Genomic DNA, 27,762 nt, shown 5'->3' with positions numbered 1-27,762 from the left:
CATGTTTTACATTGGACCTGCTAGAAATTGAGATGGCTGCACATATCAAAGGGCTAATAATGAATGAAATTGTAATCATCATAAACCATTATAATGGTTTAACGGTAGTGTAGGTATGCACTGTTCACATAACCCACCAGCTGGGCTGGCATGTGTAATTATTTCCCAACATTTTGAATATTAATAATATTTATACGTTTTATTTATAGGTACCTTTTTAACAACTCGAGAAAATTTAACAAGGTAAAACACATACAAAAATATAATTTAAGTAGTATAAGTGTAGGTATTTTTATTTGAATGTTGAATTTGAACAATTACCTAATTAAATGATCAAGAGTAACAAGAACTAGTCAACATTTCAATATAACTAAATGAACATTTTTATTTTCCTCTCATTGCTTCATATGAATAATACAGTAAGAAAGTGTTTATTCCTACACAAATGCTTAGAATGATAAATATTCGACAAACGATAAATTTCTTAAAACTATCATGTGTAATCTCGCCAGTTGCACATCTATCGCGAGAAGGAGAGCTGTGATCACGTGCTCCAGTTGTCACGGAAACCTAAACCAACTCTGCTACCCTGGGCGCGTGCTTCCGGTAAACAACAAACTACAACAAACGACGTTTTATGACATCTTGAACAAAAGGTTTTAATATTTGACGTACGACCACTTCAGTAGTCTAACAGTCAGCGTCACACCTGCTGTCTTAAAGCAACACGTCAGGTTAGTCTAATCCATGTAGCTATCTGTTGTACTTTTAAATCGTCGCCTGCACGAATGCACTTTGCTTGCCATTATGTTACATTATGTTTTAGAGTGACTTATTATTCGTGTGTGGGTGAGGTAATATGTTGCTTTAGTGATATGCCGGTTTTAATTCGTTTTAAGCATGTTCATGATAGTGCTAGTTTAATTATTCACCGTATAATGTTTCGTTTCTTCAGCTCTCGTCACACTAACAGCCAACATTATTTAAAGCAGTATTTCTTATTTAACTGCTTTATGATTAGAGTCTAAGCCTACAAGTGGACTCTTAGCAATGTGAATAGCCCAACAAATAAGAAACTGGTTTCCAAGCATAGTGACAGAATCTCAGGTATTATTCGAGCTGAGCTTTTCTACTTTTTGTAACAAGTGATTTTTGATATGTTAGATATTAGAGGGACGGTTTTTTTTTGCATTCCCAAATGAATACAATTGCACACAAAGAAATACTCTTTTGCGCTGGAATAATTTACAGATCTTATGTATTGCTGATACAAATGGTTTTGCATGGAATCACTTTAGAACAAGTGGCATGTCTCCCACACATTATAATGAATAAAGCCATTACTTATGGATAGATGCACTGTACAGTAATGACAAGAGTAAGTATTTATTTATTCATCATTGCTATACTAACTCTTGTCTCAACATTTGATTAGTATTTCATAGTCTGCTAAGGCAGCACAGTGTATGAGTGTTTAGCACATCTCCCTCACTGTTTAGTGGTTCGGAGTTCCGAACTCAGCTCTGGTCTTTGCATGTTCTTCCTGGGCTTGAATGGGTTTTCTCCTCTGGGTACACCGGCTTACTCCCACCTTTCAATAAGTTATATAAAGACACTAATTTTGACCAAAGGTATGAATATGAGAGTGACTAGTTGTTTGTCTATAGGTGCCCTGCGACTGGCAGGTGACCAGCCCAGAGTGTATCCCACCTAATCCCTTGGCTAAAATCAGATAGTATAGGCTCCGGCTCACCTACGATCCAAATGAAAACAATTGCTATGGAAAATAGGTCAACAGATGGTCTATTGATTTTAACATTATTGTAAAATGGAAATATTTGCTCCGTCTTTTCTTCGTCGTTTCCCCCTTTGAGTAAAACTTAACAACCCTCATTCCAAAGCCATTATGTTTTCATCTGTGTTGCTGGCAGTTTCTCTGCTCTGGTTATAACAATATACCCAATATGCCTCACTTAACTAATTTCTCAATTGCTCTTTAAACTGTTACTGCCAGTTGTTTTAACTACCCTGTATAGCTATTGGCAAATTTGTCTGCTCTGGTCATGGTTGCTCAGCAGCATCCGTTTAGAAATGCGTGACAGCGGTGCTGTACTATGTGTGAGTTTGTTCAAAGTGAGCGTGATCACGTACTCAATGGCATTACTGTTGGACCTTATTGCAGAAAGATTTTCCTCGTAAAAAAAAGCCACCAAATTGACGCAGGCCTCCCAGCCCAAGAGGAAACATGAATTTAAACGCCTTTGTGGTGCTTCCCAAAACAAAGTCTTTACAATTCAGCGCCAGGTAAGTTGAGATTGCATCACTGATGTGACTTTAAAAAAAATGCTACTGTTATATATCTGCTATTCTTTACTTTCTTAGTTAAATGTTTAATGATTTTTGTGGCCAACATTATGACACTTTGCAGCTCAGCATGTTTGGTAGCACTTACTGTGAAATGTAGTCCAACGTCCATGTGTAGTTTTTCATTTGCCAGCCAGTAATTGACTGAATTGATGCTTGAGCTTGGTGCTACACTTATCCTGTGACTAATTGATGAAAATATTGATCAGCCATGGCAACAGGGATCTGCGCAGCGGATGGATTGAACATACTGATGAGAGCCTGGCTTGCTAATCTGATGGAGTGCGTCATTTGTATGATTGACTATCATTGACTGGCTTCATAAAAGTGTTTTTGTGTGTGTGTGTGTGTGTGTGTGTGTGTGTGTGTGTGTGTGTGTGTGTGTGTGTGTGTGTGTGTGTGTGTGTGTGTGTTACTCGAGGAACCCACAAGACCTGCAGTTGGAGACGTTGACTCTGGCCCAGCAGGGCAATGAGCTGGAAGAGAAACTGCAAAAGCTGAAAGAGAGTATGAGAAGAGAGAAAGGCGAGAGAGGGTGAGTATTTATGATTGAGCTTGTGCGGGGAAGAGGAGACCTGTAAAAAGTCAGGAGAAGTGGGCAGGGACAGTTGGAAGTGTGACAGGAGGAGACAACTAGCAGAAAAATATCTGAATAATAATTGAAATGACTTGTCATCAAATGGTGGCACAGGTGTATGAGCATCAGGTGTCTGTTAGGGTTAATGTTTATAAGGGGGTGCCATTTTGGACAAATGATACTTTATAATCATATTTTAAATTAAAACATGTTTTGATAACTATATATTATTTTATGGTACTTGTCAGATCACCCGCAACCATAATGAGTATAAACAGTATAGAAAATGAATGCATGGATTATTACAGTACATATAAAAAGTCTACACCCCCCCAAATTCACATGCCAGGCTTTTTTTGATACAAAAAAACAGACCAAAATAAATGGTTTCAAAACCTTTTGTACCATTAGGGTGTCTCTTGGCTGATACCTTTGACCAATGAGATGCCTCTAATGCTGTGGACGCTCTCTGCGGAGCTTGTGCTGGAAGAATTGCGGCAACTGTGTGCTGACTCTCTTTTAACATGAGTCTGAATGTGATTGTCTAATTCCAAACACAGCCACATTCACACTTATAAGAGCATGCGTAAAATTTAAAAGAATCATTGATTTAAATGAGACGAGTATTATAAGACGGATCATTTAAAGTCCATTTTAAAGTTGTGACTTGCGGGTGTTATTTAACTGCTTTTTATGCAGTGAACGTGTTCACATTTGTCGTTATTGACTGCAGTCCATGTAACTACATGCTTCCTGTTATTTTGATTTCACATAAAATATCAAGTACCAACCAAACGATGCCGGACAATGTTGGTACAATATAAAGTACCAGTACACACTTGACACTTTGTGTAATGGTGTAAATTTACTGTCAGCTTACAATAACTCACAATCACAATAACAATATCTCACAATAACATCCATTGATGTCTAAACCGCTGGAAACAAAAGTGAATCCACATTAAAGTAAAAATGTACTAATTGGACCCAACGAGTCATTTTCTTTCCCCGTTGTCATTATCACACTAACGAGTCACGTTACTGTTACCAGGTCTCACATGTGAATGGGGAGGAGGTTCAATACATTTTGTGTAATTGCTGTCACACTTTGTCAAACTTGTCACTGGAAGTGTAATAAGGTGGCTCATAGAAAAAAACTCATCTCGCCTCATCAACTCATTTGAAACAAGATAACTAAATAAAGATAGATAAGTGTTTTAGACATTAATGGCTGCGTATTGGGTTATTTTGAGGAGACAGTACATTTACACTGTTATGCAAGATGTCTTCTGACTACATAGTAGTAAAGTGCCATTTTTTCCCACTGTTGTCCAATGCAAAAATATAAAATATTTATGGAAAACGTGAGGGATGTAACCACCTTTGTGAGATACTTTATATAGATTAGAACTAACTGAAGCAAGATGGCTACCTGTTGAGACTACATTAGTTTTTGCCTGTAATAGGAAAATAACATTATTATGGCTAAATCTGACATGTTGGTGGGCTGTAATTAGAGGGGCTAAAGAGAGGGATCAGGGACTTAAGAGGCTTATACTAAAGTGCAGTGAAATTGCCCATTTCACCAGTTGTAACACAAAATGCAATGATTGGTTAGAAGAGAAAGAAATCAGGCAGCGGAAGAGAAGGTTGAAGAGGACAACAATATGAGACTGAGATATTATCCCCTTTTTACATAACAGTTTCAGCACTTTTATACTGATGCTGCATTGTCTCTGAAAATTGACTTTTGTGCAAGGTGAATTTAGGATCAATTCCCACACAATGATTTTTTTGTCTTCTTCAAAACTGCCTTGTCATTGGCTGCGACTGGTCTGCTTTTAAATCAAGTCCGCTGCAATAGTCTGCATAACCGTGGTGGTCTAAACTCGAATCCTAATAAATGAGCTATAAATCAATGTGGGAAGAGGGCTGCGATGCAGCTACACAGATGATAAGCACACGAACGCAGTGTTTCCTGTCATGTTGAAATACTGCAACATTTACAGCTTCGCTGGCCTCATGATGCATGGCGTGGGCACAGCTGCCTGTGTAATTTTGATACAGCACTGTATAAATCACGACATTTAATTTGGTCTTGTCTTGTGCTTATGTTCTGTGGTAACTTTTCAAACTTCACCGTATTAAACCATGAGTGCTTAGAATGTAATGGTTGCCTCACATGAGCTCAAATGTAAACTCTTGATACGATATGATACACATTTTTTTTGGTAAATAACTTCAATATCATGAAATGAGACTGCAATATAGTTTATAAGTGTTTGTCAAAATGTACTAGTATTGTGTTTAAAATTAAAAGTTCAACGTTCACCCTGATTTCATCGGACCTTAACACATTTTCTGTACATGGTTTTGGAGATCTGATGTAGTTTTGTTACAAGTTTTGCCAGCAATTTCATATTTGACATTCCAAATGTACAGGTAGATCATTGCATTAATATTCCCCCCCTCCCAATCATCTCATCAGTTCTTTTCTAGGACCGTGTATTAGGGCCACGTAAAAAATATATTTATACGTGGGAACAATATTCAGAGTAAAAAAACTTTGCCACTTTATAAAGTGGCAAATTTCACACATCAACTTAGCTACTTGTACAAACAAATACCAAAATGTATGAATGTGTAAATAATAATTATGCAAAGATAAATGTACAAGTAAATATTTATTTTAACAAATTATTTTAAATGCTTGATACTCAGTGTGTGGACCTTCGCAAAGTACCCAACGCTTCAAAGTGTGAATGCTTAACTTGATATGGTTAATTATCTCTTTATTTGAAAACCCGACCGAAAGGTAATGGCACAAACATCCGAGTAGCACACTACGTGTATTTCTCAGAGTTTTTTTCTTGCAAATCTGCCACTTTATAAATTCGCAAATTTCCCACTTTATAAACTCGCAAGTTTGCCACTTTATAAAGTTGAAAATTTCTGAGTTTTTTTCACGGAATATTGCCCCCGCCTTCTAAAAAAAATATATATTTATACATGGCCCTAATACGCTGTCGTACTTTTCTGATTGGCAATGTACAAAATGTTCTGCTTTATGACAAGCAGTTTTCTTGGAATTAAATCCTTTCCGTTCCACCTCAAAGTATCCTCAGTACAATAGGAGTGCATCTTTGACAAGCCTTCCCTGCAACTCTTCAAGCTGTGATTAATACTCAAGCTGTGCGTGCTGTTGTGTATCTGTGTTATGCAGCACTTTGTTTTTCTCTTTGCTTGTCCCCAAGATCACACTGCTCCCAGAGTAGATGGATGGCTTATCCTTGTATTAGAGGCGGATTCAGTTATTCAGGCCCAAAGAATGGATGTACAAATTTAGTTTGCTGAGAGGAGGTGTGGTGTAATCGCTTTGTGATGACTACACAGGCAATAATAAAGTCAGTCTGATGGCTTGGGGCAAATGTACTACATCCTTATATGATTGGGCCGACCCAATGTGGCTTTGACTCTCGGCCTCGAAGGATTGTAGATACTAGTAGCTGTCTTATATCTTGGATAAAATAAAAATTCTTAGTGTGATGTAGTTTAGAGCAGTGGTTCTCAACCTCCAACTATCCAGCCTGTTTTCCATGTGCCAACACAGGTGATTCAAATGATCAGCTAATCATCAAGCTCTGCATGAAACCTGAGCATGATCCTCACCTGTGTTGGCTGAAGGAGACATGGGAAATGGGAAAACAGGCTGGATAGGGGTCCCCGAGGACCGGGGTTGAGAACCACTGGTTTAAGCACATTTATTGTGCAAACATAAAATGTGTGAAGAAATTATTTTACAGTACTGATATCATAGATATTTTATACTATATTAATATACTTGTAAGTTTATAGGCCACTCCTGCCTAACGTGCAAGAAGTTAGAAGAAGTCAAGTTTCCAGCTGTTTAGAGAGTATGATTTTTTTTTTCCAGTCCCGACACTTTTTAATTTGCCTGCAATTTGCTGTCACACTCTACTTCTGAGCAGATCCTGCCGGACGTCTGCTCAATCATTAAATCACTTAATTTTGATTACATGTCAATCTTAGGTTAGCATGATCTTTTTGTGCGAACCACGGATTTATATATGATGGATTAGCAATGGGCCCCTCGCCAGTGGGCAGCCATCTTACGTTACCACTGCTACAACCTCAGTTCGGATTTTGCTGAAAACATTGTTTTCATTGCGTCTTTTATGCTAGGATACCTGCAGTAATGAGACACAGTTTGTTATCTTAGTATCGTGACTTAGTTTACATTTCACAGCAGTTTTTTTCCCCTGATGGACTCTGCTTTAATTTTATTGTTCATGGTTCTATCAAAATGATGGCAGACAAGTCTTTGATTCACACTTGGCGATATACCGTACAAGAGAACATTTATAATCAAATTTTTATTGATGAAATGTGCATGCGGCGCTTCTCCCAAACTTATTGGTACAGGCGTACACTCCACACTGGGGCATTTTTGGTGTAGAGACAGAAAGTAATGTGAAAATGTTGCAGAGAAATAATGTATTCAAGTTAGGTGCACTTAGCAAGTGGCAACACAAGATGGCTCCTCACTTCTCGATCTGGTGTGTAAGTGGCATTGTTAGTCCATCATATATAAGCCCGTGGTGACAATGGTACCTGTCAGAAATGTACCTTATTAGCCGCTATGGAGCAAAGATTACTGACTTAAAAGCGACTCTACAACGTGATTAGCAGATAGCTAGCAAGGAGCTTTGGCTGGCGACCAGTGCAGTGTAGGTAGCACTCTGGATACCATATGGTAAAGAGCTATATAAGTGCAGTCCATTAACCAATTACCGTTTACCCGCGTTAGGTGACGCGAGCAACGTGCGTGCGTCCAGCCCGGCAAAGCTGTTTTGACCGTCAGTGGTTGATTCAGAGTGTCTCTATTCACTGTGTTTTGTTGAGGCACAAATTGCTTCGCTTTTCAGCAATTTTAAGAGTTGGAGAACTTACCTTTAAAATACTCCAAGTATGTTTTTAAATTTTTTGAAAAGAGAACTGTGGAAATTCTTTGGCTGATCTAACATTGTAGTGTGGAGAATTCTGGCAGACGAACTCACAGTGAAACCAATGTTTTGAGTCTGAACTAGTGTATAATGTGTTTAAAAGGCAGATAAACAGTATGTGGATGTGCCCTTTTCGCTTCATAGAGCAACTTTATTCTTATGTGTGGAAGCGTGTCTAGATGTTAAGTGAATCTGTCTGGATTAGATAATGAGATATTTACAAATGTCCACAAAGATTTCCAACACCTTGTTTCTCCGGGGTGGGGTGGGGGGGGCATGTCCTGAAGGGACAACTTGTCACCCTGCACCAGCAGAGGTGTGCCTCGGCTGTCTCCCTTGGCGACAGTCAGTTGCCAGGGTGATGGCGCTGGGGTGATTACCTGACGCCCACCGTCAGTGTCAGCACAACACACCAACAGAGTTCAGGCAGTTGGCATCTCTGTCGTCACATTTAAACACACATTCTTTTACACACACATATTGTTTGACTTTTTGTGACAGGTTGCCAGCTCAACCAAAAATAAACAGCCTTCACAATAGCATAAATAATTCAATGCGATGAGCATGAATAACTCGCGTCTAAATGAAGACTCCTTTTTTTCATCTTCATGAAACTCTATTTGAATTTAGTACTCCTGCTGCATTATATTTTGCCACAGAAACATATTTTCCCATGTTTTTAAGCAGTTAGTGTTAATGGATTATGAAATTTCCTATATTCAGCAACAAAACAAAACAAAACAAAAAAGCCAACTACCTCAATTATTATTATTTTGAAAGTATTCCAACAATCATGTCTGTGTAAAGTGGTTACATTTTCCAAACAGGTCAGAAGCCAGATTCTCTCGATTTGAAGGATGAAGAAGACATACTGTACATAGCGTTATTGAGCTACCAATCAATATTTTTAGATTGACATACAATTTTACTGACATTTACACTTCACAAACATATTACATTCCCCTTCATCTGACGATTAGCGTGGATTTTAAACATAGAAGGGCCAAAACATGCCTATATGAAAATTAAATTGCACTAAAAAACTAACCACCAGGGGGGATAGAACTTCACGAATGGAAATCAACGTGACATTTTTAACAGATGTGCTGCTTTTAATATCGTGACATGACGACGATGACATTGTGGCAGTTTTAATATCACAATATCACGATATTGCCGTTATCGTTACATCCCTAGTCAATTGTGTCCTGTGATTAGATAGCCACCAGTCAGGATGTGCCTGGCCTCTCGGCCAAGATCAGTTGGGATAGGCTCCAGCGGTAATCAAAATGGATGGATGGATGTTCAGCTGGACCTCAAGAAATGTCTGCTTGATGTATGCTAAAATGTGCCTGATATTATGGATAATTGACAAAACATGGTTCATCATGTCAAATTCTAATCTAATGAAATACAATAAATTACAAAACGGTAAATTTTGTGCATGCATGAAAATTCCTTTTTATTTCGTGGTCAAAGCGTACATAGTTTTAGAATCTTAAGTTTTCTGTAGGCTATTTAAAATAAAATAGGCGTTGCAATGCTTTTCAGCTGTCAGTGTGTATTTGTGATTTTTGCAAAGTATTGTGATAATTTAAAACGTAACAGGATATAACATAGTTTTAGAATTACACATTGAACATTTCCCCCCCTTGGATTGGTTCCTTTAAAAAAAAAAAACTTTTTTTTTTTTAATTTACACTTATATTATTCATTTGTTAAATTAGATCCAAGAATGTGATGGTATGACTTTTGAGTCCAATGTCTTTATAAAAATTGCTTTGTTCTGAATTGAGCTTCTCAAATAGATTTTTCCTCCTTTCAGTATATAGCCCGTTGGTATCTGTGCCTGAAATAACATCAATGACTCTGTTTAGTTTACTGGTGGCAAGTGGATCAAAACCACAGCATGAAGTCAGAAATCAAAAGAACTACTAAGATTTATTGGCCAAACAATACACTTTCGCAGTATGTCCAACTTCAGTGAATTCAGTCGTGACAAAAGCAAGTTGAAATGAACAAGTCTGCGAGTAAATTATTCAACAGGACTGTGAATATGAGACAAAAAAGCAACAGTTGTGAGACATAGGTCGGTGAACACAGGCGATGGTAGACTTCTTATGAGAACTGATTAAACCGATTCATTCCTTGGGGAAGCATGAGAGGATGTTTCAAAAATAATTTAAGAATTCAAATATCTACAGAGAGGTACAGCTGTCTTATCTCATTCATGTCTGTGCTTGCTTGATTGATTATCCAACTGAAATTGACAAATACCGCTCATTCTCTTTCTCCATTTAGGCAATCAGGAATTTTTTATCGGAAATCGGAACAATTTGTCTCAATAAGCAGCAGTGCTGTGACGCAAGGCACCAAGAAAACTCAAAAGGTGGCAATGTTCTATTTTTGTTTAATCTATTCTCACAAAAATCTAGTAGCCGTAACTATTTAGAGAGATGAAACTAATGCCATACTCAATTTGTTATTGTGGTGACATGCCATTGGGAATTATTTTAATGTAATACATTTCTGATGCACATACAAGATGTACACTTTGGATTGCTCAGTAACTAATTAATATCCATTCATAATTGACCTTTCTGATGAGTAACCTATTCCAACATGTGCCTGTAGTTTAGAAATATTGTTAAAAGCTTAAACTGTTTCCTGTTTCCAGCAATCATCAGCAGGCAAGGTGAAGATCCGAGTCCTGAAGGATGAACCTGTAACAGGTAAATAATCAGTCGCATTATGGGCTAAATTGTTGGTACTGTATTTCAAATAGACGCTTTCAAAAACAAGAGACACAGGACACAAGGAAAACATAACAATACCAAAACCCCAGATCATGACATACACACTGCCCACACTGCTCAATGTTCAATTTATGCTATGCCTTGATTTTTTTCAAGGGCATGTTTCAATTTCTCTGGTACCATCTTCCGATTTTCATAATTCTTGGTGTGTTTTACTCAGCTTTAAGTGGCATTTCCATCCCAGCGTTTCCGTTACTATTGTAATTTCTGCAGAGAACAGTTTGGGGATGGCGACTTTCTTTTTCAACATAATGTGGCCATTACATTTATCTGGAATGCAGAAATTCTTGACCTCAACGCAATAGAAAACCTCCGGGATGCATTAGAGCGGAGACTTGAGAAGCAGGGCTTCTCATCTAACATCAATGTGTGACCTCACAAATATGCTTTTGGAAGAATTGTCAAAAATTCCCATAAACACACTCCTTAAGCATGTGGTAGACCAATGTCATACGTATAAGTCCTATTGATTAAGAATGAGAATAACTTTTTATGGGCCAGATATGACACATTTAATATGGCAGACATGCTTACATATCCCAGAAACGGGCCAAACGCTCAACGTCTATGTACGGTGTACCGTATTTGATGACTATGTTTACATTAATGTCTGTCTCGGTCTCCCTAGCTCCACCTCATCTCCCTCTGTGTGAAACATGTTGTTGTCCTCAGACAACAACAACAAGGCAAAGCAGGGTAAAAGCATCAGTTTGTGGACAGGGAGACATCAGGACTGATCAACAACAGGTATGCACAAATACGCTGACGGGATTTAAATAACGTTTTGCTATACAGTACATACATACAAGCGCACACTAGAGGCTGATATTTTTTCGGGAATCTCACGGTTCCCGAGATCCCTTTGGTTGAAATAATTCATCGGGTTTTACGGCCTCACTGTGAGGTATGCGACATCCACATGGATCAGACCCAATTTGGTTCATTTCCGTTGAAAATAGTGTAAAACCAGAGTTCCCCAAAAGGTTTGAGCTCAAGACCTTATCATAAAAAACAACATAGTCATTACAAAACTATCATTTGGAAAGTTGCCAGAAAAATGTGTTGCACGATGATCGGTAAAATAGCTTCTACATTTTTACTTTGATAAATGGTGAAAATAACCTATATATACTCCTCATCATATCCTCATACAGCCTTTTCGGTAATTTCAGAAGAAAGGAGAAAATGTCCCCACTTTTCAAATACATCCTTATGCTGAAATTGCTCTTTACATACAACATGTATACAGCACATCTGGCTCTCAGACACCTATTTTCTTTTTGTATTTTTAATACTATAGGTACACTGTTCCAGCTTATGACCTCTGTTGTCTGTTCACTCTCTTTTCCTATATCAGATGTCCTTCCTGTCAAATAAATGTCTTCTCTCTCTCTCTTGCATCTTTTCATATACTTCACTTTGTGCCAGATATTCATACCTATGTTTTCTTGTTCCTACTTTCTCCCCATTAAAATTTTGATTATATCCCTCCCTAATGTCCCTTGGTATTTTTCTTCTATGTTTTACTGTTATTAAGACTTCATTGTTCAAATCTATTTGAATGAAGTTATATTTCTATTGCTAACAGTTTAGCTGGGCCAACTGACCTTTTAATTTTTCAAAATTAAGTTTATACATAACTTGCATATACATTAATCAATACTTGAAGAGATGCTTGCACCAGATTTAGCAGAAAGCTATTTGTTTTCCCCATCTGTGACCTCTGAGATTAGCAGAAAGCTATTTGTTTTCCCCATCTGTGACCTCTGAGAACTTTCAGTCTAAACCCAATACAAGATAGCAGAAGAGATGATGCCCTGTAAATCGACATACCCACAGTAAGTTCAAATGTAATGTGGTACTTTACTTGATAGTGCAATTGACGCTGAAGCTAAATTGCACATTTATGGACTATCTGTCTGCAGTACCCTTTGTGAAGGGTATAATGGCGAACGTTATAGTCACCAGTAAGAGCATAGTTCAAGAAAACATGTGTGAATGTCCTGTAAATGACACATGCATGAAACTTGATACTAAACTTGCGTATAAGTGCTCTCCAATTGGTTTGCAACTTTAACACATAAGTCAAATCTGGAAATACCATAAGACAAGGGCTTCTTGAAAAGTACTTGAACCGGCCTAGTGATCACTCCACCAAATATTTATTAATTTATTGCATGACTCCGTTACAATTTGAATGTGATCAGATTAAATATGTGTATCAGTAATCACACAGAAGTGTGTAGTGGAGGGGGAACTGAATCACCCAACAAAGTCAAGGCGCTTGTTGCAACGCAGTGGGATTATGAAAATAAATCATTTGTATTTGTATTTGTAATTCTGTGCCTGAGGTAACCGGCTCATTGTCACCACCACCGCCCAATAGCCACACTCCTCATTATTAGTGGACCACACTTGAGAAACATAACACACGCACACGCACACACAGATGCTTAACTCTGTGCAGTATTCCAAACCCATTCAGGCAAAAAAAGGGAACTAATTTCCTCCAGCATAGCAGAGAAGAGTGTAGTGATATGCTGCTTGTTGCCTGATAGTATGCCTAGTCCCGGGAGAGTGGCTGTAATTTATCCCTAGGCATAAGAGGGGAAATAAGGGCCAGCTTTATGGCGCCATTAGAAGGCAATGCACACTTGTGTAGTCCAGGTTTTTACTTTTTTCGGGTGAAACACACACACACACATACAGTATATGGGGGTATATAGCATAGGAACATACTGTGTTCATCAGACATGAGTACACCTTCTTTTTTCTATTTAGTTTCCCAGCAAAAGAAAGGAAGCAAATTCTGAATTTTGATCATTAAACTCTCCTGAGGTTGAATTATTTTGAATTAGAGTTGTTTAAATCCAAAATGTAACTTTTCTAAAAAAAATCATTGCTGTTAAATAAACTCATTCACTGCCATTGACGATCAAATTCATTTGAACTATTTCTATTAATTTCACAATACTTTTTTTCCTAGGTTTTCATACTCTTGTTAACAAAAGTGGAAAAAAATGTGAAACTAATAGAAATAATTCAAATTAATTTTTGACGTCTATGGCCGTCAATGGCAGAGAATGAGTTAATGGTCCCTATTTGTCATTAATGCAGGTCTAGTGCACAGTGCAGCCCAACAGTGTGCATGAGGGAGTTTTCTTTCTTTTGGTATTTTTGTAGAAAGGGGCATTTACATCGTTGTTGGAGTGAACACAATTGAACTGACTTACTTCCTGGCCTATGAAAGCAGATTCACTCATTCCCTTTCAAGTCAGCTCACTAGATGTACAGCCTTTGACATTGCGTAAACAGAAATAGAAATATACTCGCTGGAGTCCATGTAGAAGATTGAAACGTGCAAAGTACGTTTCTCAGAAACTTAAGACTTCCACTTGCGAATGATGTGAAGTTGACCAGGTCGATTACAGATCGCCGCTGTGAAGTGGGCACTTGGAAACCGCAAGAATATATAAAGAACAATAATCTGAACCATTCTTTTGATTAAAGTAGATGTGTCAACTTGATTGTTAAAAATGTCTTTCCTTTGTAATTAAAGCTGTTAAAACCCTTTGAATTGCCCTAATTTAGTGAATGCCCGAGAAAACAGATGAAGCATCTCTATTAGTCCTCCTTGCTCTTGACCTTGCCTCAGGGCTCTGTCACTGTAGAACCATTCCCTGCTTAATAAAAGCAGATTTGAATCCCAAATGATCTCATCAAGATGCACAATTAACCCTTTCCAATTTCTCTATCTCACACACAGCCTGCTTGACTCTGTTAAACCATTGAACTTCTGTCAGTTTGTTTGGGTTTACAAGAAGGGAAAATCTTTTAGCTGTGAGGTGTTAGAAAACTATCCTTAAGTTTTCCGCGTGTTCGTCCTATTCCGGATAATGAGAATGTTGATTTTCTGAATACAGACTGGAGATCGGTGAACAGGTACTTTAAAGGATTTATTTTACAGAAATTTCTGGACACAGACAAGTTACAGACAAAACGCTGTAGTTCCTCTTGCAAGTGTCTCGATCCCTCCCACTTGTAGTTGTCTTATACTCTCAGCATAGCGGTCCCCCAAAAAAACCCTCCCCTTCCCTTCCCCTTCCTCCTTTGCTGCCCTTGAGCCCCGCCCCTCTCGCAAGACAGACAGTACTCAATACACATGGACAGATGGCCGATTGATGTGGAAATATAGTAGGTCTCAGACGAAAATGGCACCTTTGCAGCAAATACAACTTTACAAAGGAATCCTTTTTTTTTCTCCCCCAAAACAGATGGCTAATTACGTGGGAAAAGGAAGGAAGTTAAAGCAGTTATGACTAAATCTAAACAGTTATAACTAAAATCAAACTGTTATAATTAAATCTGAGCAGCAGACTGTCAACAGAGGCAACAGTGCTGACCATTGACCCAAGAATGCCAGTTATTTTACCAGGCACTGGTGAAGTACGCTCAGGCAAGGCTTTGAACCCTTTGGGATTTACGGCACCTGTTCATTTGCAGCCCCCTCACTCTGACCAATTTTCCTTTGTTCATGCTCATAGGTTGCTGATTGTGCTTGAACCTTTCTTTTGGGACTCTGCATGTAGCATAAGAAAGCTAATTGGAAACATGAATGTCTGTTCTTATGCATGCATTTACACGCATAATTGTAAACACAGAAAATAACATTAGTGTGCAGTCTAAACGTGGTTTGCTAGAGTTTACCTAAGGGGGGCACTAATGCTCCATGTCATCGTTCACTTTCAGGTTTTCCCTCTCTGGGCTGATTAGACTCTTAAATGATGGATTGCAAACAAAAAAATGGCCTCTAAACAACAATTATGCTCTTCTGTTTAAACTTATAACAAAGCTCTTTAACCCAAATTATATTTTTAAATATGTGATCCAAGAATTTTCAAATGTACTACTTTGCAATTTGTTTTAAATAAATTATGTATTTCTTCATTAAGTTGTCAAATATTATTAAGCCAATATTGCTTTTGTTGTTATTGTGCTGCTGCTGCTGCTGCTGCTTATATTATTTAATTCATTTCTGACTTCTCAGCAAAGTCTATTGAGCTAGCTCGAATTTGGGTCTGTCACGTGTGTCTATACCGTAAATATTTATTGCTAAGTCGGAAAGGAGGATTGTATAATAATAAAACAAAAGGGTGGTTGAAGACAAGCCTGAAACAGCTCACCAAAGCTTAAGAGATCAGAGTTAAGCCTAAGATTGAAATAAATTGTCCTTACGCCACGTGGCAACATTCTGCAAAAAAAATTCTCATTTTAACGTGTATGTTAACTGCTGGCTGGGTCAACCCACGCCGTTAACGGCTGTTCACATCTTATAATATGTAAGTTAGGCTTGTCATTTGAGTCGCTTTGCTACGTTGAGGTTCAGTTTGAAGCGCACACATCCATACCCTTATTCAATCAAGCTCAGCTGTGTACTTTGGCAGGATTAAACGCATGCAGCTGACGCATGCATCTCTCGCTCCTCTGCTAATCTTGTGTCATTTGTGTTGGAAAGAATGCGAGAGAAGAGGACTAAGAATACGAGACAGGGCGACAAATAGAATATTAATTTCATTAGAATTGCGCCTCTCCAGCTTCCCATCAACTTGATGCACATTCACATTTAAAGTATTCAAATTGATTTACCACTGGACTCCACTTTCTCTCCAACCCCTTCAACCTCTGGAGCAATGCTGGTCGAACTTAATGTTTTCCAAAGGCAAACTTCTGATATGATGCTGAGCGTGTGCACTCATCTTCATTAGTCGACCATTCTAAGATTGGCTGAGTGCAACCTGCCTTGTTAAAGTGCTGTATAGTCTTCACCACCATGATGCATCTCGGTTTCAGGGTGTTGTCAGCCTTATTGTAGGCTAGGCCATCAATATGTAAAGAAACAATTATTATTTTCAGATCCTTAGTGAGTTCTTTGTCATGAGGTGACATATTGAGCCTCCAATGAGTGTGAGCGATAACACAGAATTTCACACACCTGCTCCCCTTTCACACCTGAGACACTGTATCACTTATGAGTCACATGAGGGAGGGAGGGACAATGGGTAGTTGGAAATTACTAGGACATTATCACATCTTTGTGGCCAACACTTTAGACATGAATGACTGCGTTTGTGCCCATCCCTGCTATCGAAAATAATGGAAATAAGATTTGGCATTATGTTGTATTTATTTCACTGTGATGGTGTATTCTTTATGTGTATTGGCCATTTCGGATATATTTTCTAAAATTGCTTTTTATACAGCTAAAACATGTTCTTCCAGCTCACCATACACGCCTTAGATGCTGAGGATCTCAAAAAGATATATACAGTATATGTTATATGTATAAATAATTTTACATAAAACAAACATATTTTTATAGCCATTATGCTTAAGTGCATTCACACATTGACCACTGAAATCTTTATAAGCTATAAATCAAGTTAATTTTGACAAAATTATTCATTAATTGACATTCCACTGAAGCAGGGATGTTGTGAAGACTTTTGCAAACAACTGTTTGGCAACTCCACAATAAAGTTTTAGATTCACTTATGAAAAGAGACACAGATACAGTAATGAACAGCTTTTAATACTGCACTCTAAAAACAGTTGGGTCAAAAATAACCCAATTATGTGTAAAAAAAAAAAAGGACCGATCCTCTACTTGGGTCGATTTGACCCAACTTTGAGTCAAGAAATGGGTCTTTTAGCATAAAATAACTCATAAATATTGGTCAGATCCTATACTTGGGTCAAAAAATTGGGTCATTTTGTATTAAAAAAAACCCCTGAAAGTTGGGTCAAATTGACCCATAAAGTGGATCAGTCCATTTATTTTTATCCATAATTGGGTTACTTTTGGCCCAACTGTTTTTAGAGTACAAAAAGTCTTATGGTTCGAACACTACCTCACCACTTAAACGCTTTTCTGCAGCTTTTCATCTCAGAAATAATCAGTCCTTCACCTTTCCTTTTTATTTATGCTGTCCACTAGCTGAAAATCACCACATTAATTAAAAGAAGCTCCTTGATCTATCTTAAACTGTAATGGAGACTGGGACAAACCCTTTCCTACTGCACTGCCAGTAGTTGACCCTCCATATTTAAATTCTAGTGTCCATGGTTTCAGGGTTCTTTTTGACACCTTCAAGGACAGGATAAAAGTCTTCCTATTGGTTAACCTCAGCAGCGCAAGTGGTCAGTTGTTATTAAAGGAACAGAAAAATGAGTTTAGCCTGTGGTACAGAGAATCTCAATCAGTATTCATGCAGCGTGTGTCACACTTTCTCACCCATACGTATGGAGATACCTGAGCTGTTTGGTGTAGGTGTAACAAATTGTTTGTTGTATTTATATTTGTTGCAATGGGAAGTTCATGTTTACATTTTTCATGTTTATTATATGTATTTTCCTTATCGGAAATAATGAACTCAATTACAAGTCCGCCAAAGGTAGCTTCACTATATTATCCACCTCCACCCTCACATTGTCTTCACCCTGTAGCCTCACTCTTGCTCCTCCATTCCTCTCATTCATTTACGTGCAGTATATTCTGTTTTCTGCTAATCTTAATTCCTCTCCTTTCCAGCACATGCCTCCACCTTTCCAAATGATCCTCCACCAGCTCCCTGCTTTCACAAGCAGATCACAATGTCAACAGCAAACACCATGGTCCATGGAAATTCCATACGATCGTCATCTGTCCATACGATCGTCATCTGTCAGCCCATCCATCACTATTGTAAAAATAAATCGTCTTAGAGCTGATCCCTGATGCAGTCCTATCTCCACCTTAAACTCTTTTGTCACACCGACAGCACACCTCACTACTCCAGACTTTCTCATGCAGTACCGCAGTTCCTCTCTGGGTACACTGTTATAGGCTTTCTCGATATCGACAAAGCTCCTTCTGATCGTCTCTGCACTTCTCCATCGATACCCAACAAGGCAAATGAATCTGTAGTACTATACGCAAGACACCATACTGCTGTTTACAAATACTCGCTTTTGTCCCGAGTCTAGCTTTCTCATATCTTCATTCCGTGTGTGGCTAATCAATCCTCAGTTGTCCCCGCAACTTTGCACATCGCCTTTGTTCTTGAAAATGGTCACCAGCACACTATTCCGCCATTCCTCAGGCATCTTCTCAACCACTAGAATTATATTGGACAATCTGGTCAAAAACTACATTCTTGTAGGTCACCCAATGTTCTGGTCTTTTCTGGAAAAAGCGTTGACTAGAGCCATGTATATATTTTTGGTAAAAGTCTACCACCATCTGACCGTCCATGTTCCTTTCCTAGATACCAAATCATCATATCCATCACTTCTTCACCCGTGCATCCTTCACCAACATGCCCATTACAATATGCACCCCACCAGGGATCCTAAGAACGACTTCATGTAGCTCAGGGATGGACACACTCTTTCCTCAAAGGCCGGAGTCCTGCAGGTTTTGGAGGTTTCCCTCTTCCAACACAAGCTGATTCCAATCAACAGGATCATTATCAGGCTTATGCAGAGCTTGCTGATGAGCTGATCATATACCAGCTGTGTTGGAGAAGGGAATCATCTAAAACCTGCAGGACTCTGGCCCTCGAGGACCGAGTTTTCCCACCACTGATCTAGCTTCTTCAAAATGTTATCTTTCTCTCCTGTGGGGCATAACCACGGATTATATTAACACCCTTAATTTCAAGTTTCAGCCTCATAACTCCATCTGACAATCTTCACTCCCTGGCCATTCTTAACAAACTCTTCCTTTAACATACCTCCTACTCTATTTTTATTCCTATCTACACCATGATAAAACAACTTGAACCCTGCTCCTAAACTTCCTTACTGCCTGCCCACCTGGCCTCCTTAACACACAATATAACTAACCTCTCACCTTATCATCATGTCAACCAACTCCCAAGGTTTTCTGTCAGAGCCCCGACATTCAAAGTCCCCCGTTTCAGCTCTTCTCTTCCAGTCTACGAACCTACATTCCACCTCTCCTCCATCTTAGACACACAGTAGTTGAATTTCCACTGGCACCCTGTAGGCTAACAGTACCGATGGCGGCTAATGTTAATCCGGGCCGTGATCAATCCGATATGGAATTTTTAGGCTCAAGGCTTAATTGTTTGGCAACGTTTTATACCAGGATTCCCTTCCTGATATAATCCTCTGCATTTACATGTGCTTGCGACTGGCCTACAGCGTGTAGTGGCTTCTGTCTCCTGTAGGGCTGCGTTTTTAAGCACTTTGACTGATTAATAACATTGAATGCATACGGCACAGAACAATAGGTCTTATATTTTGAATATGTTCTCACCAAGATTCCAGTTTATTGATCTTTCATATAAAATGTTGAGACAATGAAGTCTTGACTTGTCTTTTCCTGCACAAACTGTCCCTTCCATTTTCCCCTTCAATGTACAATTACTCAGATACGCAAAGGCAGTACACAGTTATGCCGATTAGAATTGGTGATTCTTCATCAGGAAACATAATTTTTGTGACTAATTCAATTTCTATTCATGTTTTACAATACTGTTATAGTAGTAGATTAGAGAAGATTAGCATGAATCACATTTTGGCATGCGTTCTAATTTGTGCTTCTCCCCTTTCTTTTTTTTTTAACGATTGCAGATGTGTATTAAAAATTATGGAGAAAAGACAAGAACGGAAATTATTAGAAAGGAACACTATAAGGATAGTAAAAGGGATTTTGCCAATTCTCTTCTTGGTGGAGATTATGATGAGGAGGAATCAGCTCGATCTTTCCAGGAGGCTCTCAAGGACTGGAGAAACCAAAGTGGTGGTGGTGCCGCAGAACCTGTAACAATATCGACTCAAACAGGTGAGGAATAATGCAAGATCATCAGAATCGTCAGAACCTTTAAAGCTTTGTTTTCTTAAAGTAACAAATGATAACAGAGCAAGTTTTATGAGACAACATGCCCTAACGGTATAACACCTTATCCCTAGCTACTTTAAAATGATGGCAAAACATTTTCAGCAGTCCTGTCCTGCCCATGTTCATGCGACAACCGCCTTTTCCTCCCTTGTGCCATTTTCACAAAGTCCCGAGTGTTCCTGCTGCCCCTTTCCTTGCTTCTACACTGATGTGTTAAGGCCTTCCAGAAATTGCTTACCACTGCAGTACGAGAAATAATCCATGGCGGTTGCATATTGCGATAATGAGAGAAGTGCTATGGGTGGCTGTACTCTACTCCACAGCACTCATTCCCCTCAGCCATGTGTATGTGTATTTGTGCAAGCTGCCTTCCATCTCAGATCGGGTCTGCATGTGCAGTAGAGCATATGTCTGCATATTTATGTATGTGCTATTAGTTGTGTTATTCTAGTTTCTGTGTGTCTTGGTGCACCGCACCGCCCCCACCCCTGTTTTCTCTGCATTACCACTTGGACAGACTTTTTCCCTCTGCCTCGCTGCTCTACTCTGCAAATTACTGCCAGCCCCTTCAGCCCTAATTATTTCTGTCAAGCCACTGGCACACAGGTCCACTTTAAAGCTGCCACTGTGGACTTCTAAAGTGTTGAGAGCAATCATAACGTTTTTCTTTCTTTCCTGGATCTTTCTTTTTTTCATGTGGTTGTAATGTTTCTGTTGTATTGCATGTATCTTTTTGTTACCCGGCATGAGCCTTACTGCTGCCTGCCCGTGTTTTGTCACTTTAGGTATGAATGAAAAGGTGTTCTCTCATTTTTACAGAAGGTGTTGCACATCCTGCTTTGTTTATAACTTCGTCTGACACATTCTGGGCTTTGTTTTACTCTTTCCGTAACCCAACTTTATTTTTGTATATTCCCCCCCAGTATCAGTGTCAGGTACAGCAACCCAAGCTGACTTTCCTCCAGAGAGAAGCCATAAAGGAGAAGGAGAAAGATGGAAAGACAGCAAGGTACCCATCAAGGTGGAGTTCCCTGAAAGTAGTCTTACCTATATGGACAGGTTGTTTCTCAAGAGGCACCGCAGGTAAAGATTCGTTCACATGCAACAATTTAGTTTGAGATGTAGTATTTTTTTGTGTTTCAGTATTTTTGTTTTCATGTCATTAAATTCTACACAGAATATATCGCATACATAGGAGGGGTGTGCTCCAAAAAAAAGACGATTCGATATGCACAGTATTTCGATATAAGTGGACCAATTCAATACGCATCTTTTAAATCAAAAGCGATTTTCTGATTTAAAAAAAAAAGAAAATAAATTTGTTTGTTGCATTCCTAATAGTTAACCACACCACAATGTGTGGTTTATATGCATTTGGTAAGAAAACAAGGCACGGCAACAAGAAAATATACCGTTTTAGAATTTTCATTTTAGTTCGTTTTTATTTAGTTTTTTTGTTAGTTTTAATTAGATTTCAGGGTGGCTCTGTTAGATTTTTATTAGTTTTAGCTTTAAAGAGGAAGCTTGGATTTAATTTAGTTTTAGTTAGCTTCAAGAGTAGTTTTCAATATTTATTTATTTATTTAAATGTGTATTACTTGTGCACAATTTTTAATAAACACCATGTTAAAATGAAAACATCACTTCAGTGTGACACACTTTCAAACGTCTTTATATTATATTAATATTGAAATAAATATACTTAAATCACATAAAATCATTCCCAAAGGTTCAGGTATTAAATTAATTACCAAAGACTAAAACGAAGGACATTTTTGCTATAATTATAGTTAGTTTTAGTTAGTTTTGTAAACATAAAATTTAGTTTCAGTTAGTTAAAAAAAAAATTAAAAGCATGTTCTTTTTTATTTCTTTTATTAAATTGTTTTTGGAATTTTAAGTTTAGTTTTTTTCCGTTAGTTTTCATTAACTAAAATAACCTTGCTGGCTAAACAGTCAGTTTCATTAAAATGACATTTAAATTCCCAGCTACATATATAGGGCAAATTTAATGAAGTTGCTAAAAATGTCTTCCTGTTGTGTTTTGTTTTTTATAAACATTAGCAGTCAAACCTTTGGACACACTTCCTCATGCTATTGAATGAAAAACTGTGTTCAAAGTTTGGACTGGTAGTTAGTTTTTTCTATAAAAATGACATATACTTACCAGTTGGTTATGTGTTACTGTAAACAGATAAACTGCATGGACAGTGATGGAATCCAAAGACTATGTAGAATTTCACAATTCTGAGACAAACCAAGCGGACTCACATCAGCCACTGTGCAAGACTATACTCTATAGGTAATGGAATTCCATATGATCTTAAAATCCCAGCTGAATACTTTTTTTTATAAGTCCCAACATGTTCGGGGAAAAGACTACCTCTGATTAGCCAGCATCAACAGCTTCATCTGACAAATGAAAGTGATTTCATTTTGTGTAACAAAAGTGTGTGTGTGTGTGTGTGTTGGTTTCAACATAAGTTATTTAAAATAAATCTTACAACAGTGGAATTCTATCTGTGCCTTTATTTATTTATTATTACATGAATACCCTCTCCTGCCACCGCTTCTGCTTTTCCTGCTGACTGAGAGTCTACGCATGCCATTGGTTCGCAAAGCATTCTCTCAGCACACGTTGTGCTGTTGACTTTCTGAGTGCTTGGCTTCAGCAGGTCCCATAATTACAGCCCTTTATTTAAGCGGCACCTCTCGGACTGAGTAGCCCACCGGAGACCGAGCCAGAGGGGATGAGAGGTAGAGTGCACTTTTAGGGCCCACTGACCGCCTGAGCAGGACCGCTTTAAGTCCCCTGCTGCAGCAGCCTTAAAAGTGAGGAACAGAGCAGGGAGCCAATCTAAGTGCAATAAGCCTGCAGCCATGATGGCGACAGAGCTTAATGAAGAGACAGAGGGACTGGCTGGCTGGCAGGAAGAAAGAGTGAGAGGCTGAATTTTAACAAGTTTGAGAGTGAAGGGAGGATGGAGTGTGAGCGGTTTTATAGAACTCACTAAGGGGAGAGGTGTATTAGAGTCGTAAACATCACCAGTCCTGTGACTAGGGGGGTTGTCAGGCTGATTACATGAATTCTCTGGGTGTGGTGAGTGAGCGCCTCCTTCCATCAATGTCAAAGTCAAAGTATGTGTGATTAAGGCACTGAACCCCTTAAGAAAATCTGTACAGCTAAAGGCTTACAACTTTACCTGAATCCACCCATCTTAGCAGTTTCAAGTTTACTTTCACTCTACTTTATTACTCGTTCCAATGAGGTTATGGATCATCACCTTTTCTTTGTTAGCATATTACACAAAAAATTATTAATAAACCAATTTCTACAGAACATTGTGCAGAGCTGCGGCAGGGCCAAGAAAAAAAACCCACTACAGTACACCAGCAAGAATGTACATATGCAACTTGCCATGATTGTTCACTTCACACAAGTTCTAGTACAGTGCCATTCTTCCAAAGATCTCTTTTGACACAAGCTGTTTGTCCCAGATTTCAAACCGCGCAGTTTTGTAAAACCTGTCTCAAGCCAGTGATAGTCATAGATCCCTGTAGCCTGCACACCTGATGAAGAAATGAATCAAGACAGGCTCATGTATAATTCTACAACTTAACTCGATCATCAATCAGAGATGACCTTGCAAGGATCTATTTTTCACATTTCCCACTCTTCCACTGCTGCTTCTTGACACTAGGGGCTCTATATTTGTAGACAGCACACGCCCCCTTGAGCGTCAAAATTGGCATATGTTGATTTTCGTGCTGGTGCTAGGCTCGTCACCGTTAGCATATTTGTCAATTTGGCAGATGGCTTTGCGCCATGCTGAGCGCTTCGGCAGATCAAGGGCATTTTCTTTTACATGCCCCAGCGCTCTAAACTGTATGCCTTGTGGATTCATGTCTAGGTTTTGGTGCAGGTGATGCAATGCAATTTGGGAGAACTGGATGTAGGTGCAGGTAGTCTGTACTTTACGCATTTCGATGTCCTGCATGGACTTGAACAAATCAGTTTATGCTTCCGCCGTGTCATCCTAAAGTGAATATTAGTGGTTCTGTTGAGTCCAAGCCACGGTCATGTAGACCAACAAAGCTTTCAGCCATAACAGCCAGGAAGACTGTTCGGGATGCACAGAAACCCCCCACAAGCAACTCAGCTGCAATATGGGCTTATCTGCAAAAAAAATAATAAAAAATGGTGGGGCTTAATGGTACATGTCTTACAGGATTTGTTGACCTAGGATGACACCTGTTTAGACCACACCTATACCAATTCACATTGCTATTGGAGACAAGCAACACACAATTCCTTGCTTAAATGTACTTTGCTCGCCCCAACCTGCCGCAGGACTCAAGCAAATGAGTGTGTTCTTCCGCCATGTCAAGGACTGTCAGTGTAGCCTTGTACGCGGCATTCAAAGGGAATGAGAAGTCACTTTGATTGGTGGATAAAAAAACGTGGCTGTGTTTGTGCCCGCAATGCTGCAAAATGCCCTTTTTTTAAATGTGCTACACTGCTTGTATGGGTTTGCGGAAATACCTAAACTTAGTCTAGCCCGCCCCTGTGCAGATGTACACTGTGCCTTGTGCCAGACTTGCACCGGGCACAAAAATAGATTCCTTTGTCTTATAAGTGTGGACAACTTTGTTGTTGTTGTTTTTTTAACATATTGATGTGGAATTGTGCTTAGTCAAGCTCAGATGCTCAACATTTTGTGCGATTGCCTACCAAATTCTCAAGAGAACAAGTAGCTGTTCTAAATTTGTGTAAAATGGAGATTGAAATCAACCCATTCTTGTATGCTGCTTAACCTGTGATTTGTTCATATTTGAAGCAATTATTATCATAGGAAATAATATAAAAAGAATACATGGCCAAGTTGCCTTTTTTTTGTTTTTTAATCATACAGATAATTTAAAGATTTTTATCTCATACAAGTGTAAAATGTTAACTGATGTTGTTTAACCCCCTTCACACAATTATAGAAAGAAGGTAACCATTGTAAAGCAAAATTACATTCTAGCTTACATTTAAGTACATTTGCAAGCTGCAATGTGTTATAATGAATATAATGTAAAATTTAAGTAAAGTAATGACAAGTTGGAAAATGATTAAATGTAACCTAAATGTAACCTTTTTTTGTTTTGGTTATTCCTATTTACAAAAGTAAATGATAAGTATCTTGACATTTTGCTTGGTGGAAAGTGGAAAGACAGAATGAGCAACATTCCCTGTTACAGTCAGATGGTGCACATTTCTCTCACTGGCCTTGCACTTTGCCCTGCTTAGATAAATGAAGTTGCCTAGGATGGTAAAGACAGTGTGAAGGACATGGGTCTGTTCAGTGAAGGTGGGTTGTACATCTGAATCGATGTTTTGTATGTGTCCATGCATGCATCTACTTCTGAATGAAGCAAGACAATTATCAGCTAAAAGACTACAATAATTAAACCAGCGATTTGACTGTTCTATCAACTACTCATTTGCATTAAAATTGCTAATTGCTAATTTCATAAAAACAAAATAAAAACTTTCCAGGACACCAATTGAGGCTTGTTATCCGCTACTGGCCTCCAGTTCAGATTTGATACCTACAATGAAAAAAACAGGCAACTGGCCTAACAGGTACAGTAATAAGCACCCTTGTTTTTTGCTCATTAATTGCTCTTGTTATATGATACTCAAATACTCAGACATGAACTATATATAAGCAGTAGAGTTAAATTACAAAGAAGGTTCTCTCTTGTGTGGGTTGTATATGCATGTCTATGCCTACCTGTCCATCTTGAGCACACTAAATATGTAATCACAGGCTCTGTTTTTGTGTAGGCAGAGGCATGGCCGTGCCTGACAGCTTGCACAGCAGATGGACAAGGAAGAGAGGGCAAGAGGGGCTTTGGATCTGCCCTTCCTGTCTGTAGCTTATGACCTGTCACTCATCAGTCAAGGGAGCGTCCGAGGTGTTTAGCCCCCAGCGATGACTGTTAAACCAGGGTTATCTCACTCCCTTCTAAACCCAAGAAACCCTGACGCGGTCAACTCTCTTATCTATCTGACCCATGAAACTTTGCTACAATCTTGAACTCATGTAGATCAGCAAGTCCTCTTACACCTGTCCTTCAGCGTCCATCTCCTATAGAGTTATAATAAACATTAATGAATTAAAGTAAGCTATCCTTACCTTGAGGGGGGGTTAAAGTTCTCCATCGTGGCGACGGATTTTCGTCATTTTAAAAATGAGACGGGGTGCACCCCATAAACAAGTCCCCATGGGGACTGCACGTTTGTTGTTTATGTCTCCTCCATAAACAAGTCCCCATGGGGACTGCACGTTTGTTGTTTATGTCTCCTCTCTATAAGACAGGGATAGGCAAGTTTGGTTCTAGAGAGCTGCAGTCCTGCATGTTTTCGCTGTCTCCTGTCTCATCAGCTCATAATTACGTTCTGCAGGAGCCTCTCAGCTCTGTTCGAGGAGGGACACATGCAGGACTGCGGCTCTCTAGGACCGAACTTGCCTGCCCCTGCTATAAGCGAAGTGCGCATTACGTTTGCGCATGCGTGACATTTTTTAGAACGGCTTTTAATCTGATTATTGTCCTTTGTCTTGTTTCTTCTGAGTTTATTTTACATGATGTAATGTTGAGATGTTTCTTTTAGTTGTACATATTTAAAAGTCTTATGTTTTTATTTTGACTCTAGTTTTTACCAGTTATATTCTTGTAAAGTGTCTTTTTTGAAAAGCGCTATACAAATAAAATGTATTATTATTATCCATCCAGCTGTCTGTCTGTCTGTCTGTCTATCTATCTACCTACCTACCTACGGTCTCTCCCCCTGCAAATAGTTGTGATCCACTATTACTGTCCAAGTTAGATTATTTTAATAATATGATGATTGGATTACAGTAATAACTAAAAAAATTGTTTTCAACAACTAGAAACTAAATTTATTTTTTTTGCATTCCCAGTTACCCTTCTCGAGCGGTCGTATACTTGTCACATTTTTTTATCCCTGATTAATGCCTGAATATTACTATTCAAAACGAATCAGTGTGCGCCCTACTGCCCTGCAAA

General features: G+C 38.7%; 1 protein-coding gene across 7 annotated transcripts; it reads left to right on the top strand.

Moving 5' to 3' along the window:
• Positions 1 to 575: 575 nt before the first annotated feature.
• On the top strand, positions 576 to 27,390 carry zbbx (zinc finger, B-box domain containing). Of its 7 annotated transcripts, none has more exons than XM_086079717.1 (9): positions 576 to 734; positions 2,183 to 2,304; positions 2,797 to 2,899; positions 10,267 to 10,354; positions 10,643 to 10,697; positions 11,410 to 11,528; positions 20,418 to 20,628; positions 21,609 to 21,768; positions 26,519 to 27,390. In XM_086079717.1, exons 3-9 carry the CDS (start codon positions 2,874 to 2,876, stop codon positions 26,538 to 26,540), a joined length of 681 nt encoding a protein of 226 aa, XP_085935843.1. In that variant the 5' UTR covers positions 576 to 734; positions 2,183 to 2,304; positions 2,797 to 2,873; the 3' UTR covers positions 26,541 to 27,390. The 7 variants fall into 7 exon arrangements, with proteins under 7 accessions (XP_085935843.1, XP_085935837.1, XP_085935840.1 ...); XM_086079711.1 differs by having other exon boundaries at positions 2,786 to 2,899; XM_086079714.1 differs by having other exon boundaries at positions 2,786 to 2,899; positions 22,880 to 27,390.
• Positions 27,391 to 27,762: the final 372 nt, after the last annotated feature.

Source organism: Leptonotus elevatus, chromosome 7 (genome assembly GCF_054856555.1).
Source record: "Leptonotus elevatus isolate MCC_2025b chromosome 7, RoL_Lele_1.0, whole genome shotgun sequence".
Taxonomy (NCBI): domain Eukaryota; kingdom Metazoa; phylum Chordata; class Actinopteri; order Syngnathiformes; family Syngnathidae; genus Leptonotus; species Leptonotus elevatus.
This window is presented reverse-complemented; position numbering and strand designations above follow the sequence as displayed.